At 46.1% G+C, this 18,116-nt stretch overlaps 1 protein-coding gene across 1 annotated transcript in view; it reads left to right on the forward strand.

Annotated features, from left to right (window-relative positions):
• The window catches only part of MAP3K14 (mitogen-activated protein kinase kinase kinase 14), a 39,931-nt gene that overhangs the window by 16,903 nt on the left and 4,912 nt on the right, over positions 1–18,116 (forward strand). Inside the window, exons 2-13 of the mRNA XM_066628279.1 lie at positions 286–561; positions 1,281–1,350; positions 2,502–2,715; positions 3,093–3,701; positions 5,637–5,774; positions 9,592–9,721; positions 12,483–12,614; positions 13,066–13,170; positions 14,148–14,311; positions 14,672–14,822; positions 16,308–16,646; positions 17,682–17,788. Of these exons, the coding sequence (XP_066484376.1) occupies positions 306–561; positions 1,281–1,350; positions 2,502–2,715; positions 3,093–3,701; positions 5,637–5,774; positions 9,592–9,721; positions 12,483–12,614; positions 13,066–13,170; positions 14,148–14,311; positions 14,672–14,822; positions 16,308–16,646; positions 17,682–17,788 (2,415 nt within the window). The 5' untranslated portion in view covers positions 286–305. The remainder of the gene's footprint in view (positions 1–285; positions 562–1,280; positions 1,351–2,501; positions 2,716–3,092; positions 3,702–5,636; positions 5,775–9,591; positions 9,722–12,482; positions 12,615–13,065; positions 13,171–14,147; positions 14,312–14,671; positions 14,823–16,307; positions 16,647–17,681; positions 17,789–18,116) is intronic.

Below are 18,116 nucleotides of genomic sequence, written 5' to 3' on the forward strand. Positions count from 1 at the left end.
TCAGCTTAGATTGTGTTCATGCAGATAAATTGCAACTGGTTTTTATCCAAGCTTTATTAACAGACTTGGTTCCACAGGACAAGTAATACAGGGCAAGTAAGACTATGTCTTTTAGTTCAGCCAGGTAATGCCAGGTATATACTTCCAAGTTGCACAAGAATCTTTCTCAAGCAGAATATTATAACCTACACTAAATAAATAAGGGAAAACAGAGATGCTTATCTGAAAGGATTTTGAGAAGAAGCATTTGTTCTAATGGTTTCTTTTGTGGAATTTGTTTTTCAGAGCCTTGGTGAAATTTGGAAATGGCAGTGATGGAAATTGCATCCCAAGACACTCCAGTCCCAACCGTTGGGCACCCAAAGGATCTCCCCATGGCCAAAGGGTCACAGGACATTGTGAGCGAGAAAAAGAGCAGCGTTTGCAAAGTAGAGGATCCAGACAAAAATGTATTCCAGGGGACGTGGAAGATCCTGAGTGATGTAATTGCTAAAGGAACCGCCAAAGAAGACAGCGGGGAGGGCAGCTTGGCCTCAATCTCTATCATTGCCCAAGCAGAATGTAAGTCGAAAGTTGTATGCAAGTGGGAGGCTAAAATAAGGTGGTTGGAGGGGTGAAACTGTTGTCTTCTGTCTTGAGAAGTACTTCAGCTCTTTGTCTGCTTACAAAGCAGAATTGCAATTCCCATTTGTCTAATTGATGGGAAGCCATGATGGTGAAGCTAGCCCAATAGATGTGCCCCATGGATGCTATGGTCTCTCACTCCATCCTCCTCCACACTTCTCTTGGCTTGTCTTCCCTCTGTGTTATCCATCTTAGAACTTGTTGAAGCATGCCAAAAACTGTGGAAGCACCAGTGAAGTAGGATAACTTCATGGAATTGTTGCCAGAATTCAGAGAACTCCTTTAAGTGTGCCCAAGGACCTTGAAGGATGGGGTGGGGGGCTTTTTCTTGCTTCTTTAAATAGCACTAGTCACAAATTGCTTTTCAAGAAGCAGCTTGCTATACAGCCAGTGTGTCTGCTGAGGTACACATATCCAAAACTCCCTTGGGTGTTTGGAACCAGTTGTCCAGTTTAGATTCTGGCCTGCATAATCTTATTTTTAGTACAGAGCTTGGGTTTTTAACTTCTGCATAGTTCTTACTGTCCCTTTTTTGTGATCTCTTAGCTCTTGGGAGTCAGTTCCTACTTTTTTTTTTTTTGCTGTAGCAAAGCTGATTTTTATGATGATTTCCTACCTCAGTGTAGCTTATGCTGGCCTTGTTTGCTTTCCCCCAGGTGAGAACAGTCAGGAGTTTAGCCCCACCTATTCTGAGAGGCCTTTTATTGCCGACACAAAGCGATACAGGTAAGAAGATATGCTCTGTAAAAGGCATTCTGCCATACCAACGCCATTGCGTTCAGTTAGGTAGAAAACCTTGCAATATTGAGAACAAAGTACTGGGGCTGAACCGAAGTTCGTCCATGTTCGTATGGAGATGAGAAAGCACTTTTGAGGATGGGGTGCACAACATGTTTCCTAGTAGAAAAAGCCTTAAAATGCATCTTTTGTTACTGTTGGCTGCCCTTTTTTTGTACCTCTGTGGCTCCTTCAGCACCATTTTTTTAAAGATTGCTTCTCCTTGGAGTGTTTCCAACCATTTGTGTTTCACATTGTGAATGTGATGACCTTACTGAGGGCAAATTGAGTCATTCAGCGTGAGGGCCATGCTTCCTGCATAGTCTGAGCCTCACTGTCGCATTCATCCCACCAAGATGCCTGAAGAAGGAAGAGGTGCTTTTTGTTACTGCTGGAAGTGGGCATGAAAAAGCAGCTTTCACCTTCCCCTGGGCATGTGCATCCCTTCATTTAGGGAGGATGCTCCTGCATATGTATTTTTTTAACCTGGTTGTCAGAACGCAAGTCTAAAACATACCTTAAAAGCTGAACTCCAGACAAAATCTAGTGTTTCCCACCAATTTATTAACTCTGCAGTTTCTCTAATTGTGTGAGGCACTGCACAAGATAAAATTTATTTCCATTCTGCAGTAAAGAAGCTCCTGGATTTTTGCAGTTGTTCTTTTGTAAGACTTCTTGATTGGCTGGGCTTCCTGGGGTTCTTGTGAGAGTTTGAGGTGGACGCAGGCGTCAGTGGTTCCCTGCCAGTGGGGCAACGCATTCTGGGGAGGAACTGCTGCTGCAGCAGAGTGCCTCAGAGCTATTCCTCTCTCTTGGTTGTTCTTCAAAGGAGGGGCAGAAAGGGGTCCATTGCCACCCTCGGTCTTTTACTTTCCAGTGCTTAGGCTGCTTCCCTGGGTCTCTTCATATCTGGGGCTTGCTGAGTGGAAACAACAAGCCTGCAATTTCGCAGCATGCCTTGTGCTGTGCCAGGAAGAAGAAGGCCTCAAGACATCTCCATAGACCCTTCTGGTGCATTAGGCCCCCTGGTTTTCAGTTCAGGCAGAGATGGCCATGCCACTATGTTTTTTGTTAAGCTGAAATACTGCTCTCTTTGGTAGCCGGTCTTGCAGCCTTGATCAGATCCCCAACAATGTGGCTCATGCAACTGAAGGGAAAATGGCCCCAGCCTACCGGAGGGCCTTGCATCGGGGTAGAGCCCGGAAGAAACGGCGAAAGAAAAGATCCCACCTTTCAAAGCCAGCAGGAACAGCTTCCTCAACTCAGAAGCCAAGGACTCCAGAACAGGAGAGTTGTGTGCCAGTCCCAGTGCAGGTAAGTTATTTTCTGTGGCCTCCAACAATATGCAGGTATAGCACTAAGAAACCCTACAGTGCAGTGTTAAACCACCACAACAAAGGTGGAAAAATGGTAGCAACTATATGGGCACTGCAACTTGGCTTTGTTAATGAATGAAGTTGGGTCTCTAGTCCTCCGTGTCTGTAAACAAAACGCTGGATATAGGTGAATCTCTCCCTGATACCTCTGTCTTTTCCAGCTTCCAGACGGTATAGTGGTCATACTTGGCTCATTCTTAATTGCTAAAAATTTGAAATACCTTTTCAGCCCTGGTGATGAGGCTTGTATTTTCAAGGTAACTCTGTCAGTGGAGCAAGATACAGATCTAACTTCCCCCTCCCCTCTTCTTCCAGGAGGATGATTCTCACTTGGGCACTCTCTTCAGTAGCAGTTCTTGGCAGTCTAAGTCATGCAAGGATTTGGCCTGTGATCTCCACCCCTTTGAGAAACCCAGCCAAGCCCTATCTGCTGACAGGTTGAACTTGCTGAAGAACCAAGGAAAGCTGGAATTATACAAACTCATCAGCCCTGCACAGTGCCTGAACCATGTTTGGAGGTCCCATGCTCAAGGCAACACTGTCCCCCCGTCAGTGACCCTTCACCCCTTCCCTTATGGCAAGTTTCCTCCTTGTTTTCGTGGCTGTGATGACTTGCTTCCTGCTGTGAAATTTGGTCCTCTGGGAACCTATCTCTTTGATGACCTCTCATGTGTGGATGGCAAGCGTAACCTCTCAGGCCTGAGCTTGGAGCCCGACTTCTCCAAACGCAGCCATCAGTCTGTATATACAACCTCTGACAGGCTTTCTGTGGATGAATTTCTGGTGGATGCCTTGAAGGGAAGTGTAATTCTCGGAGAGCCAAGAAACTTGGCTGGTTTGGCAAAGACCTGGAAAGGAGGTGGCTTGGGATCAAAGGAGTGCCTTGAGGAGATAGACGGGAATGAAGGGGTGTTGCTACTAGAGGTGAGTCTTCATAAGAAAAAACCATTGGTGCCAGTTGGGTTCTCTTCAGAGCACATTGCACTGTGTTCCAGGAAGTGGGAAAATGCAGCTGCACATTGTCTGACGTTGTCTATTTAAATGATCGGTTTTTGCTGAACAGCTACTTTGGCTTTGGAGAATTGTTTGGCACAGCCTACTTGGATTGTATCATGTAAGGTTGGAGGTGGGGGTATTGTTTGTTTGAATACTCCCCCCAACAGCAAAACAAAAATCAAATACAAAAACATCCCATGTGGAATTCTGCCATGTCCTTAAAAGAAAAAAGGCAGGCTACAACCTTTCTTTCTGACATGCTGGCTTTCCACAGGCAGGGAGCTTTTGATGAGAAAGTAACATGTAACTCCACTCTATGCCGTTTCAAGTGTTCTAGCCCAGGAACGGCTGTACCAGGTTTATATTGCAGCTGTTCAGCTATCGATTTAAGAAGACTGAGCTTTAAGCGTTCTACCGAGGGACAAGTTTAAATGAGGAACACTGTAGACTCCTTTGAGGAGAAGTATATGCATATCCCATCCATCAAACTGTTTGTGTATGCATGAACATTCCTGGAGCAGTACTCCTGTGTGTATATTTAGTGTGTAAACAGTACAGAAGTAAGGTGTGCTTTCATCAGTGACCTCTACAAAAGGTTGAAGCTGTGGATATTATACAGTTAGAGAACTGGCTGCTGCTCCCAGGTAATTGAGTAAACACTTGGATTTGCAAAAAAGAATGGACAGGTGGCCTAAATGAGAATGAATTGTCGGTAGCTCCACCCAGTCTGGTGCTGCATGATGGGATAACATCCCAGCGTGTTGTGGGCTTGGCTTATTTCCAAAAATGAGCAGCGTTCTGCTGTATTCCACCCACAGTAGAGAAGGGCTGTGGTTAACTTGTGGCCTAGATGGACCTTTGGTCTGAAGCAGCCAGAGAATGTTGGTTTTGTATGCACCTCAAAGAGCTTGGGGTGGAGAGTTGGTTGGTAGAACAACTTACACAGAAATTTTGAGCGAGTTTTTCTTCTGAGTGGGGGGGGGGGCAGAGCCTCTGTTAAAGATCAATTCAAATTGCAACAGGTTGAATGAGATTCTTTTCATAACCTTTGATGGGGCATTTAGAGATAATCCCAAATGTGATTTTTGTACTGTTTGTACTCATTCAGCAAGACGGTAAGAGAATGATGTACAAGTGTTCCTGTTTATGCTGTGTGATGGCCATATATACAGTTGGCCCTTGGGATCCATGGGGGGATCCTGGACCCCCCATGGATACCAAAATCCATGGATAATTAAATCTGCAGAGAGCCATCAGAAGACCTCCAGGTGCGACTTGAAGCACCTTCTGGTCATGTTCAGAGGTGTTCTGAAGTGCAGGGAGGCCGTGTGCCGCCTTCTCACACCTGAGAAAGCCTCTTGGAAGCTTCTGAGAGGCATTTCCAGTTTGACGAAAAATCACAAGTGCCTCTCAGAAGCCTCCAGGAGGCCTTCTGAGGCATGCAGAGGCCACATGGCCTCCCTGCACCTCAGAACACTTCCCAGATATAATCGGAAGGCATTTACAGCCTTTTCTGGGAGGTTAGGTGAGGCTGTCCAGAGCAGATCTGGCTCCCACACAAAGTCAAATCTGCTGGTACCAAACCCATGGATAAGGAGGGCCCAGTGTACGCAGGATGAAACCAGACTGTCTAGCACTTGAAGGGCATGCTTTAGGCCTGTTAGCAGGTACCTTAGCAATAGCTTGGAATCAGGTTTCAGGGACTGCATTTTGGGGGTATGTTCAAAACAAGTTTCTAGAGCTTATGATTATGGAAGAAAATTTCTATGTGTGTCGGCAGTTTTCAGTCCATTTCTTTCCTTTTTCCATGACTCCTCAAGTTGGATCTTTTCTTTTCCCTCCCCTGCCCCAATTAATCCCCAGAAACTTAAAGCAGTGGATTATGAGTATCGTGAAGACATTCACTGGACCAAAAGCAAAGGCTTGATCGGCGCAGGATCGTTTGGAGAGGTGTACAAAGTCGAGGACAAGCAGACGGGCTTTCAGTGTGCAGCCAAAAAGGTAGATTCTGTGCAAACATTTTGGACTGGGGTGTTTCCGGGAAGGGAGAAACTGAAAGCTTCCCTTTTCACTGGAACTGCTGAGAGCTGGAGCCCTCACTGCTCTGAGAGTCTGCTGTAACTTGTTTGCAGCTGAGCTCAAGGTCAAGTCAGAAGGCGTTGCCATGGGCACACCAAACAGTGGAATCTCCTGCCATGTGTGGGTGGCGGGTGTAGCAAGCTGTGCCGGGAGGATTACTCTTGTACGAAGTCCAAAACAACGGCCTGTGAGGCGTTTTGAGGGTGTATTTTTTCCTCTTGAGAACAACCAGTGTTAGCAAAGTGGGAGATCTTAAATGTCAGAGATAATGTTGAAAATGTCTTCCATAGCAGTGGCAAAAGAGTTCTACTAACTGAAGCTGTATTTTCTGGCAAGGTGGTCCAGGGGAAGATCTTTGCCCAATAATTTGAGTGTGCACAGCTGTGCCCCACATGGTCTAGCATAGCATCCACCCATGTTAACTGGATCTGTTTGTATCCAGTCCTTCCTCTGAGGCACACATGATGGTTCTGGGTGGTCTCCTACCCAGATCTTGTCTAGACCTATGACTTCTGAGCAGTAGAAATGGAATAGCAACTGGCATTTTTAGGCTATCTTTGTTTCATTTTATATTTTAGAGCCTCTGTTTCATCATAGAACTCAAAGTAGCTTCCATGGTCACCCACCCAGGCACAGACCAGACTCAGACCTGCTTAGCTGCAGAACGGGGACAGTACCATATGCCCTAAGACTATAGACTGGGAGCCCTGCTAGTTATGCTATGCAAGTATTGATCTCAGGAGTAGGAAGCCAGATTGACAAGATGGGAAGCTCTAAGTTCCTGTATTTGGAGGCGCTTCTGGTAACAGGAGTCAAATTAGCTGCCATCCTTTTACCAGAAACAGTTCTTCATGCTCTGAACTGTCCTCCGCTCCTTTTCAGTCTCAAATTGTGATCCAAACTTGCTTCACGGTCATGTAGTGGCACACATCCAAAGTGACTCATATTTTCCTCCTTGTCTTTAGTAGACTCTCTGTTGGCCAGACTAAATAGCATCTGCTTTCTCTTTAGTTCTTCCTTGGCTGCAGCATGGCTGCCGTGGTAAACTTAAAAAAAGGGGACTCTAAGGCTACATTTTAAATGTCTACATCGAAGAAACGTGGCAATCTAATTCTTCCTCAGAGCTGGCTGGCTCTGCTACACTTCCTGCAGGTTCCTGTTTGCCCTCAGACAGTCCTGATTTACTAGAGACCTATATCCAGAAGCTTGGCTGCCTGGTTCAGATCAGTACAGTGGGCGGACTTGGCTTCCATGTATTCCACCATATGCTGATGCCAAGCCTGCATCTCACAGGGCGTCCAGAATGTGACCAGAGGCCACTTCTGGTTTGCATCCTGGTTGTGTCCAGGAGGTGATCTGAGGCATGGGAAGGCCTCTCCCTGCGCCTCAGAACACCTCATGGATGTGACAGGAAGTTGAGAATGCAAACCAAAAGTGGCTTCCAGTTGTGTCTTGGAGACTTTCTGTGGAGGCTGGGAGGCCCAGGGAGTGGACCACAGGCCTGGTGCAGCCTCCAGACAGTCTGACGTGGTCCTAACTGGAGCCATTGTGGCACTGTGACCCCATCTGTTTTGGATTTTTGCATCCCCAGGGGTGTCCTGGAATGGATCCCCTGCAGATACTGAGGGCCCATTGTGTGTGAAATTCAGTTCATTCTACTCTAACTTGGTTTGCCTCCAGTGCTTCCTCTAATTCTTCGCACCACTGCTCGGACCCCTTCCATGGCTGCAGAGTAGTGCCTCCAGAGCACTCGGTGACAATGTCACCATCATCACCAACTTCCAGAAAGTCGAACTCCAAACCTTGCAGTAATGCAGTTTGGTGGAAACAGCAGTTGCCTCCTTATCCTCTAATCTTAGAATGCTTCTCTGCCTATCCACTCCCTACTAACAACTCAACCATTCCTGTCCCTGGCCACCATTAGTGTTCTCCTGAGGCCAGTTTTCTCCTTTCTCCAGCTCCCCATTACCTGCTGTTTCATCAAGTTCCTCTCTTTCAGTCCATTGTTAACTTGGTCCTGCTCAACTCTCAGCCAGTTTCTTAGCTTTCTAAATCCTCTTGTATCTTTTCCCACCCTGTCTCTCAGCACAGTGTGAGTGGGTTTTTTTGTTTGAACAACTTTCCTTTGTTAGCCACTTCTCCTTGTAGTTTTTCCCCATCTTTTCCTCCCACGATTTTGTGCAGCAGTGATACCATTGCTCATGAGGTTAAATTGAGGTGTAGTTAATGTGGATTGGACCTCCCAGTCTCCAAGTCCTACATCTCTTCAGGGTTCACACTGTCTTGCCTCTGGGCTCTCTGTGTATTTGATTTGTATCCTGCTTTTCTCCTCAAAGGGCACCCAAACTGGCTTACAATAAGTATTAAAAATACAGTGTATGGCTGGTCCCTCTGCTGGGCCATTCGAACTTTATAGTCCCTGCGGTTTGTGGGAGCTCCTCCTCTCCCTATGTCTGAACCTGTCATTGTTGGGCCAAGGGGCCCCCTTTGGTTGTCTCCTTGGTGGCAGTGCTATGTTTGTGCCCAGCCTTCTACCAGGGTAGGGCTAGGGCAATCCCCACTGAAACACTGGGCAGCACTGAAACAGCAAGGTGCACTATGAGTCGGCGGACCCAGCACGCAGGTAGCAAGACCTTGAGTGGCCATTGCAGTCCTCACAAGCACACTCTACAGAGCTTGGAGTCAGCACAAGTCCCTCCCAGCTTGCCAGGGCATTTCCAGCTTCAGTGTACTTGGGGAAGGAGCCAGTCATGTCCCGCCAACCAGAAGCCTCCCCAGCCTTTGGTGACTCCAGGACAGGACATACAGACTATAAATAAAAACTCTATAATACAAAGTAAATAAAAATACAGGTTGAATAATTATTCGCAAGGGTTCTGTTTCCAGAACTCATGTGGATGGCAAAAATCACATTAAAGCAAATCCATTTAAAAAACAATGCCCCTTTGCTAGACGATTTAAAAACAGCCTTGCTGACCTTTGTGATGTAAGACAGAGTCATTAGGCAGACAAGCCTTCAATCAGTCTCTCTCCAGGCGCTTAGAAAAGCTTCACTGGGTGAAGGGAGACAGCGACCCCTCCCTTCACCCAGAGCAAAGTGATTATCTTTCTTTCATGTGCTCAGGGGGAACAGAGGGGTTGCTTGCCTTGGAATGAAGCTGTTCTAAGTGCCTGGAGAGAGAATAGCAGATGGGTTGTCAGCTGGCTGCCCTCTCTCGCATTAACAAGGCTATTGTTAAACAACTTTTTTTCCTTTAAAGGGCCCTTCTCATTGCATTGAGATAAAACCACAGGTGAAAAATCCGTGGATAATTAGGTTATACCTGTAAATATCATATACCATTCAAATAATAAAAGGGCAGCCAGCAGCAATCAGTCACAAAAATGGTAGGAGGACATGAGCACGTAAATGCAATAATCAGTAAATAATCAAAACCACCAGCAGATATCAGGTGTGAAAAGCAAACCAAAATTGCTATTGGCGTGTCAGTCAGCTTTCCAGTCTACTCACACAGTCACTTGTGTCTCTAGGCTCAAAGTGAAGTTTTTTGTACTTCATTCAAACTTGCTCTTTTACTTCTCTCAGAGAAGCAGAGGTGGGGCTCGATAATGTTGCTTCTTGAGACCTCCCGGTCTGTGTGGAAGCCCTTGTTTTCCTTCCTTAACGTATGAGATGCTTATGTAGATAGTGCTGTAACCACAGAGCATGAACCTTCTTGCCTTGCTTTCTTCTCGTAAGGTGCAAGTTGAACACTTCCGTGCAGAGGAGTTGACTACGTGCATTGGCATGACGCACGCCAAGGTCCTTCCCTTATATGGAGCAGTGAAGGAGGGTCCGTGGGTGACAATCTTCATGGAGCTAATGGAAGGTACATGATAAAGACTGGAAGCCAAGAAGGGGCCTCCTTTGCAACAATGATTAGTACAATAGATTGGGTCATCTGTCAAGAGCAGACATGATACAATCGATCTGATGTGACTCTAAGGCACCACTAAATGTTAAGATCCTTGATGCAAGATGAATACTTGCCATGCTGACAGATACTTAAAGCTACCTAAGGGCTCATCAAATTTGTCTGGTAAAGGATGGGGGGGGGGGGGGAAGGATTATCTTGTCTTCAGACCAACTGTCTTCTCTCCCCTTGCTTGGTCCATCAGGCATAGTAAGGGGTCAGACTGAGGCTGATTCTCCTCCCTGCCCCCCACCTTATCAGTTGTTTCCCACATCTGTATCTGGTCTTCAGGACCTGTGTTTAAAAAAAAAAAATGCTCATGCCCTCGCAAGCCAGAAATCCTGATCTCTACAGTGTATCTGCTTTATCCCAGGAACTCAATGGGAGCCCTTGGAAACAAAGCCTGGTGCTGCCTGCATAATCTTGCTTTGGGAGTTTTGTTTGCACTGGTGTGACCAGAAGTGTTGACTTTTATGTGTACGTCTTGCATGTGGTAGACTAGTCTGAATTCAACTTCACATGGTTGGCAAACAAAAAACCAGAAGTTTAAACCCTGCAGACAAATCTGCCTTTCTGCTTACTAAATACATGCCCTGAAGGAGTCTGAGACAGAGTATGAAGCTGATGTTCTGCCTCAGTTTCCACCAGTTTCTTGTCATTTTTAAGGAGACAATATGCACTTTCCAGTTGTCAGAGATTCTCTTGGCAATTTTCAGTATACATGATTTTAGCTTTATGTGCTGACTCTGTAATGTAACCCTTGTGTAAGATGAGGCACAGCTGTACAGATGTTGGATTTAGTTCTATTGTTTGTGATCAGTAAACCCAGCCATCTCCCTTGGCTTTAGAAATCAGCTGCCTTTTGATGGGGCAGCTTCGCTGGCTGTTGGTTATCTTTTCTGTCTTCTGAATTCTGCTGCTCCAAAAGAGATCAAGTATTTTATATTTAAATCTTTTCATTCCAGATTTAAGATGGATACTCTAAATTTCTCATTGGCAGAAGAGGTGACTGTTTACTTTTTGCCTCTTAAAGTAGCAACTGAGGGGGTTACTCTATTACTGCTTCATCACCAATTAATTTTTTTTCTCTACGTCCTTCCTCTTAGTCCAACCAGTTGAAGATCACGTACTGAGTGTAATGATTTCACACTACTATCAAGCCAGTTAGGGTTTGATTATATCTTACCTTCTTGTAGGGTAAATGAAACCTGTTCAGAGGGCATTGCTTTCGGTATTGGCCACATAGGTAATCCTGGCAAATCAGGGATCATTTTAACAACTGAACACATTCATAGTGGCCCCTGAGGAATTGGAAGCAGCATTCAGAACTGATAAAGATCTTTTTGAAATGAGCCTTTTCCTGGCTGAGCCTTGATTTCTAGGTCCCAAAGCTGGAAAAGTGGAGATGAAAATATGTGCGCGCTGTTTGGTGAAATCTTGGAAACCTGAGAAGGAAGTTAGAACAGAATTTCCAGTAGTCAGAGATTGAGGCTTCCTTCTTCTGCGTAGTCTTCCTTTACTTCCTTTACTCTCAAGATGGCCAGGAGAAAAAAAGATTGTGCAATAACATATTTGTAAAGTACATGGAGCCCAACCCTTTGCTATTTGTAAAGTAAAGCCCAGTCCTATCCAACTTTCCAGCACTGATGCAGCCATGATGCTGCCCTGAGGTAAGGAAACAAACATTCCCTTGCCTTGAGGAGACCTCTGTGGTTGCCCCTCTGCCGCAGGATGTAGCATGCAGCCTGTTGGCACAACTGCATCAGTGCTGGAAAGTTGGATTGGACCCTAATTTGCATTATTTCTATCATTTACACAAATTCATCTGGTGTGTGAATTTTGGTGTACGTTGGTGTGGGCTCCCTTCAGTTAAAAATAATCTCAATTTTACAGAGCTCTACTGACATGCAAAGGTCTATTACTTTTGGCTAGTCTTGACATTAGGCATGATCTGCCCTGGAAGGCCAGTTCCAGTTTTGGGAGTTATACTGACTTTCAGAGGCAAGTATCTCTGAATCACAGTGTGAAGTCAGGAACAATTCAGCTCCAAGCTCAGGGCAGGGAGTTGCTTGTGTCATGCTGCATTTAGGATGTGCTCTCTAAAATGCAGTGCCACACAGAAGATCCCTTCCCCTCTTCTTGAACTGCAAAGGCATCCCACTGATTTCAATCCTTCCATTTGCTTGCCACCGTCGCTGTAACCATCTCTTCCTATTTTCCCTTCTGGCAGCTTATTTTCCTGCCACCAGCTGGAGCAGAGTTCGTGTGCCCCCTAACTTTCTCCATTCTGTTCCTAGTTTGTGGGGTGAATGAACTGAGATGGGGTGGATTGGAGTGGGAGAATGGGAAAGCTTAATGCAGTGGTTCCCAAACTGTGGCTCTAAAGGAAGCCATGGGATACTCACAGGGGCATTGTGGGATGTCCCTGCCTCCCTCTTCCCAGACACTGCCACTATCCTCTTGGGTAATGTGAGATCTTGCGCTATTCTTTTGAGATCTCATGCAATCCAAGATGGCAACACTCGGGAAGAGGATGCCGTGGAAGAAGGGAGCCATGATACTGTTAAGTTTGGGAACCACTGCCTTGTTGTAATTTTCTGGATTCTAGTGGTGTTTTGTGATCTTGTATCAGATTATGTGGTGGATTATACTAAATCCTGGGAATGCTTCCTTGCAGGTGGGTCACTTGGTCAGCTGCTTAAACAGCGTGGTTACTTGCCAGAGGACAGGGCTCTTGATTACCTGGGCCAAGTGTTGGAGGGCCTGGAGTATCTTCATGTTCGCAACGTTCTCCATGGAGATGTGAAAGGTACATGTGCAATTAGTTGCTCACCCCTCTGGGAGCAGGGAGGTTGCTTGATAGCTGATTAGCTCCTGCACCTCCCCACAGGGCTAGGTTGGGACCCCTTACTGCAGGTGTTTTAAACTGTTTCTTAGTGAAGTGGCCAAGCTGTAGCTGGACTGTACCATTTCACTCTCTAGGTGGGAGCTAACATGAATGAATGTCCCCATAGAAAACTAAATGTTAAGGAGAAGGGATCTGACATGCTAACCTGATCTAACCTGACATGCTAGTTTGCTATGTGAAGGATTTTCTAAATCTCTTTTTTTGGTATGGAGAGAAATTCAGATATTTGATGATCTAATCCAAAGTGGGATTATACCTAGGTTGTACCACCTTGATGAAGAACAAGGCCTTGTTTTTGGGACATTCTTGGTCCTTGATGGCAAGTAAACCATTGTAACCTTTTCCTTGCCAGCTGACAACGTCCTCTTATCTAGTGACAGAAACCAAGCTGTCCTCTGTGATTTTGGCCATGCAGCTCACCTTCACTCTAATGGCATGGGAAAGAATTTGTGTACAGGTAAGTTGTGGCAGATTCCTCCCCCAGCAGCTGATGTTATGCCCCTCCAAGCCCCAATCTGGACTGTTTCTTACAATGCTTTTTAGATATCCAAAACCAGCCCTGGAAATTGGTCTCATGGGGGAAGTACTTACTCCTCCTGACTGTCGCCAGTCCCTTCCTGAAGACTCTGACCCTGTGTTTTTCTCAGTGTTATCTTTAGGCATAATGGGAACTGCGCAGTCTATGTTGATACACATTGAGGCAATCTATATTTTTGTGCAAAGAGAAGTTTTATTCTACAACCTATATACAGGTTGGCCCTCGTCATCTGTGGGTTTGCAATCCATGGATTTGACTCAATGTGGATCGCAAGCCCGCATTGGAGGGCCTTAGAGGACCTCCTGGACAGAACCGGAGGTAGTGCCCAGGTGGTCTTCTGAGACTCTGGGTGGCTGTGTGTGGCCTTTGCACTTCAGAAACCTTGCTGGAGCTTTCTGAAAGGCACTTCTGGATTACCAAAAAACCAGCAGGCTTTCTGAAAGCACCAGCAGGCCTTCTGGAGTGCGGAGAGGTCTTGTGTGGCTTAATGCTATCGGTCAGTTGACCTTGAACAGTGGAAGCAAAGTCTTCCTTTATTTATCACTGTTGCACTCCATTCTCCCCCCCCCCCCCGCTAAGCGCTTTGGTGGTTAAATCATTTTCTCCTTCCAACAACCCTGTGAGGTGGATTAGGACATGCTAGTGCCTCAAGATTAGGCCAAGATTGTGATTTGCTCAAGCCCCCTGGTAGCTTCTGGAGTGTTTTGAACCCAGGTACCTCCCCGCCCAAGTCCAATGTCAAATTCAAGCTTCTCTTCTACCTTACGCTAGATCTGTGTTTGGTCTCTACGTCTCATGGTGGCTTGCATTTTTAAGAACAACCTGAACATGGTTACTTCCATGCAGCAGGTCCCACAAAGACCTTAGCAAGCAGATCATCCCCATTGCATTTCCAGGGGACTTCGTTCCTGGCACAGAGACCCACCTTGCCCCGGAGGTGGTGATGAGCAAGCACTGTGACTCGAAGGTGGACATTTGGAGCAGCTGCTGTATGATGTTGCATCTGTTAAATGGGTGCCACCCTTGGACCCGGTACTACAATCACCCTCTGTGCCTCAAGGTAAGTTGCTTATTAGTAAATCTGACAAGAGATCCCAGTTGAATGCACTGACCTGCTTAGATGGGGTCATGTTAGTAGGGTATTTGGAAATGAACTCACTACTTCTGGTATGTTTTGCCTTAAGTATGTTGTGTTACAAGTAGTCCTGGTTTCACTTTTGTGATTGTACATGTTACTTTGAGTAAAAAAAAAAAAAAGAACAAATCCTGATGCCTGAGTTACTCTGGGGTCTTGGACTTACCCAGCTTCTGTACAGTGAGCTTAGATGAGCTCAGGTCTTGCATATCAGAATGTGTATGTGTTCGGGAGGCTCCTCTGGCTCTTGGATCCAACATTTTCCTGCTTCCTATTTTTCTTTAGATAGCCAAGGAACCACCTCCCCTGAGAGAGATCCCATCATCCTGCCACCCATCTACTGCCTGCGTCATTAAGGCAGGCCTCGAGAAGGAGCCAGTAAAGCGGGCCTCAGCAACAGATCTGAGGCTGAAGGTCTGCGAGGCTCTCGAGCAGGGTGAGAATGTCCTACGTCCTGTCTGCAAGACAACTTGAGCCCAACTCTTTACCACTTAGTAAAAGCAAATACTTGCCACTATATGACCCATCTCTTGCTGGTGCCACCACCTAAAGCTTGCACTGTTGTCAATAGGTCTACTTGGAGGTTAGTGCTTTGTAGGTTGGTTTTTTTTGCTGTGAATTGGAAGAAAGTGGGGCTGGATCAGTACGTCCCATTGCTGACACTGTCATTTGCTCAGAGTCCAGGTCCCCATTTGATCCTCTGTATCCACAGAACGTTATTCACAACTAACTTGTCTCATTGGTTTCAGTGATGTTCAGTTGTGACGGTTCTTTGGATACAATGCGTTGTGTTACTGTCCCTGGCGTGCAACCCTGTGACTTCATTGTACTATTGGTGTCTTGTCCATAAAGACTTTGACCTCAGTCAAAGAACCCTGGTTTGTGTACTCTTGCTTGCAGGAAGTAAAGAGAATGGTTTTCTTGCCCTCACATGGTCACCATCCCATCCCATGGTTATCCACTTTTCAAAATTAGGATTCTGTGTACAACTTTGCATATTCTGTGGCAAAGAAGTCACCATGATTCTACTATTAGATTGAAATGTGCACACCTGCATATCAAAAACTCAGCTTTGTACTTACAGAATTGAGTTTTTTGTGAGGCTGAGGTTTGTGTTTCTAGGAGAGAGGTTTTTGTATTTGGGTATATTCTGTTGCTGCAGTTGTTCTGCAGTAAAGCCAGGCAGCACTGTTTTTTCCATTCATTATCCTGATGGTTCAGGCATCGCTTCTGAGGCTTTGAACCTTAAATCTGAGAGCGAATGGATATTTACGCAAGGAAAAACAAGACTTGCAGTGATATAGTATTGGTCTGCCACCCAGCATGGTTCAGATGTCCCTGAATGCATAGGGCTGTGTATCCCACTTGCCCCAGCCCCCTTGACTGCACAGGAAAAACAGGAATCAGCCTAACATATGCAGAATAAGATGGTTGGATTCTGGACTGTACAACTAGAGAATGCAGGTAGGGTTAGATCATATCTTTGAATGCTGCTCCATATAGGCCTCCATGCATAGTGTAGAGGGAAGAAGACCATGCTGAACCTTATTGTGATGTGCTGGGTTGCAGTATGCAATATCCTGGGAGAGGGGAGATTTTAAAAATTCTTTCACTTGCCAACAGAGATGTTAGAATCTTGAATTCTACCAGCTCATTCTGCTGTGGAGATTCATTCTTAGTCATGTTAAAGTTTTTGCCTTGCTGGGGAAATTAGAAGCCCAGCTGACTTTGTTGCAAAGTCCATGTTACCAGCGTTTGCCAAATGTTGGAAGGAAATGTGAGGAGCTGACCCTGTACAGAGCATGGGGCCAGGCGATGCTTCAGCAGCGATCCAGTTTGTGCTCAGTGGATGAAGAATAGCCTTGTACCCCTCTTTGTTTTGTAGTCTGACTGTTCCCCTCTGTGCCTTTTTGTTTGATAGTGGGAGGCTTGAAGAGCCCCTGGAAAGGAGAATACAGAGAACCCAGGTGCCTGCAGATGATACAAGGAACCAGTCTCCCAGAATCACCATTGCCTCCATCCCGGCCCATGCCTGAGTCTCCTGCTAGCCTGCAGCCATTGACCAGAAGTCCCAGTCCACCGTTACCCTGTCAGGATCCGACAGGATCCAACATGCAGCTGAGCCTGAATGGCAAAGAATGCCAGGGGTCGTGCAACTCCCTTCAGCCCACCATCTTGGCCCCACTCAGCCCCCAAAGCAGCATCTGGGTAGACTTGAGAAATGCTACCTTTGAACATGAGCTTCAGCAACTGGAGTTTGGTAAGGATAAAACTGCACATCGGGTTTCCGTCCTTCTTTTAAAATATGCCTTTGTTCAGCCGCCTTGTTGTCTGGCCCTGTTGTGCAACTCTTCTTTCCAGAAAGTCCTGCAGACTTGAAGGATTACGTATTCGTAACTAACTGGAGGGCTGAAAAAGAGCTCAAGGGGGAGTTGCGTCCACATACAATACTGACATGCCTTGTGACCCTGTGGTTGTTAGAGAAGAGAAGGAAATCTGGGTATGGGGTGGGACAGGGTGGTTTTAAAAATGGAATGGATCTGAATAGCTCCCGTGAAGGAAATGAAGAACGAGAGGGTGTTAAAAGCAGCCAAGGTTGCTTGTGGAATGAACTTTATGCTGTTGGATTTCCTAAGAACTTGCAGTCTGCAGAAGCAAAGCAAATGTGAAAGTTGCAGACCTGCACCTCAGAACAGCTATAAATCAGTGGGGCATGTGGGTGCGATTTCAAGGCTGAGCGTGTCCTCCTTTGCAACATGCTGGGGTTCCATGGCAGATGTACCGGGAGTTGGGGTGGGACAGGTCCTTGAATTTAGGAAGCTTTTGAAAAGTGCTGATAAGAGGAAGCGGGGAGGTTGGGAAATAAAGGTGAGGAAGCTGTAGAGACAGACAAGTTGTTTATAACAAATGTTGACTGGCATGTCTGTACTAGAATTAATAAAATGAAAATTAAAAAGGGGCGGTAGAGCCACATATCTTGACCTTGCTTACTACTGGAAGAAAAAATGTCCAGAACTTTGGGGAAAACCATGTTCACGGGTGAAGCAGATGGTCATCCATAATTATATGTATGGAACTGGTCTGATAGTTATGACAAATCAGTCAAACACATGGTAATTGTGGTGGTCCAAGTGTGGCTCCGTTTTGCTCCCCCCTGCTGGGAATGGCTCCGAAGGGAGGGGCTGCTTGCCAGTCTGAGTGCTCCATCCCCCTCCAGCTACGCCACTGGTAGGATTCCCCACAGTGGGAATCAGTGAATTTGGCCACATTCTCCATTGTCTTCTCTTTTCCTTAGAGCTGATTCTGGACAGCCTCTCTCAGCCCTTCTCTCTGGAGGAGCAGGAGCAAATGCTCTCGTGCCTCAGTCTGGACAGCCCCCTCCCATCAGATGCCAGTGAGAAGGTGAGTACAACCAGTCAAATGCTTTTTATTATAGGAGTTCTGCCACCTCTTGCTCTACACAGAGCCATATCTTTACGCTGTTCCTCTCTCTGTACACATGTGTGGTCATTCTTGCTTTTAGCACTCAGCAGGGTTCACACCACGGTAGAAGGAGTTAAGCTTCAAAGTACTTTCTCCTGCATTTCCAGTAGGCTGTTGAAATAGCAGCTTAAATATGCGTCCTATCACGTATGTGTAGCAGAATTATTACCTCTAAAGCAGCAGTGCTGAAATGTGCACCCACTGCGCGCCCTGTCCAGACCACATCCGAGCATTCCACTCAGGCACT

Source organism: Tiliqua scincoides, chromosome 5 (assembly GCF_035046505.1).
Source record: "Tiliqua scincoides isolate rTilSci1 chromosome 5, rTilSci1.hap2, whole genome shotgun sequence".
Taxonomy (NCBI): domain Eukaryota; kingdom Metazoa; phylum Chordata; class Lepidosauria; order Squamata; family Scincidae; genus Tiliqua; species Tiliqua scincoides.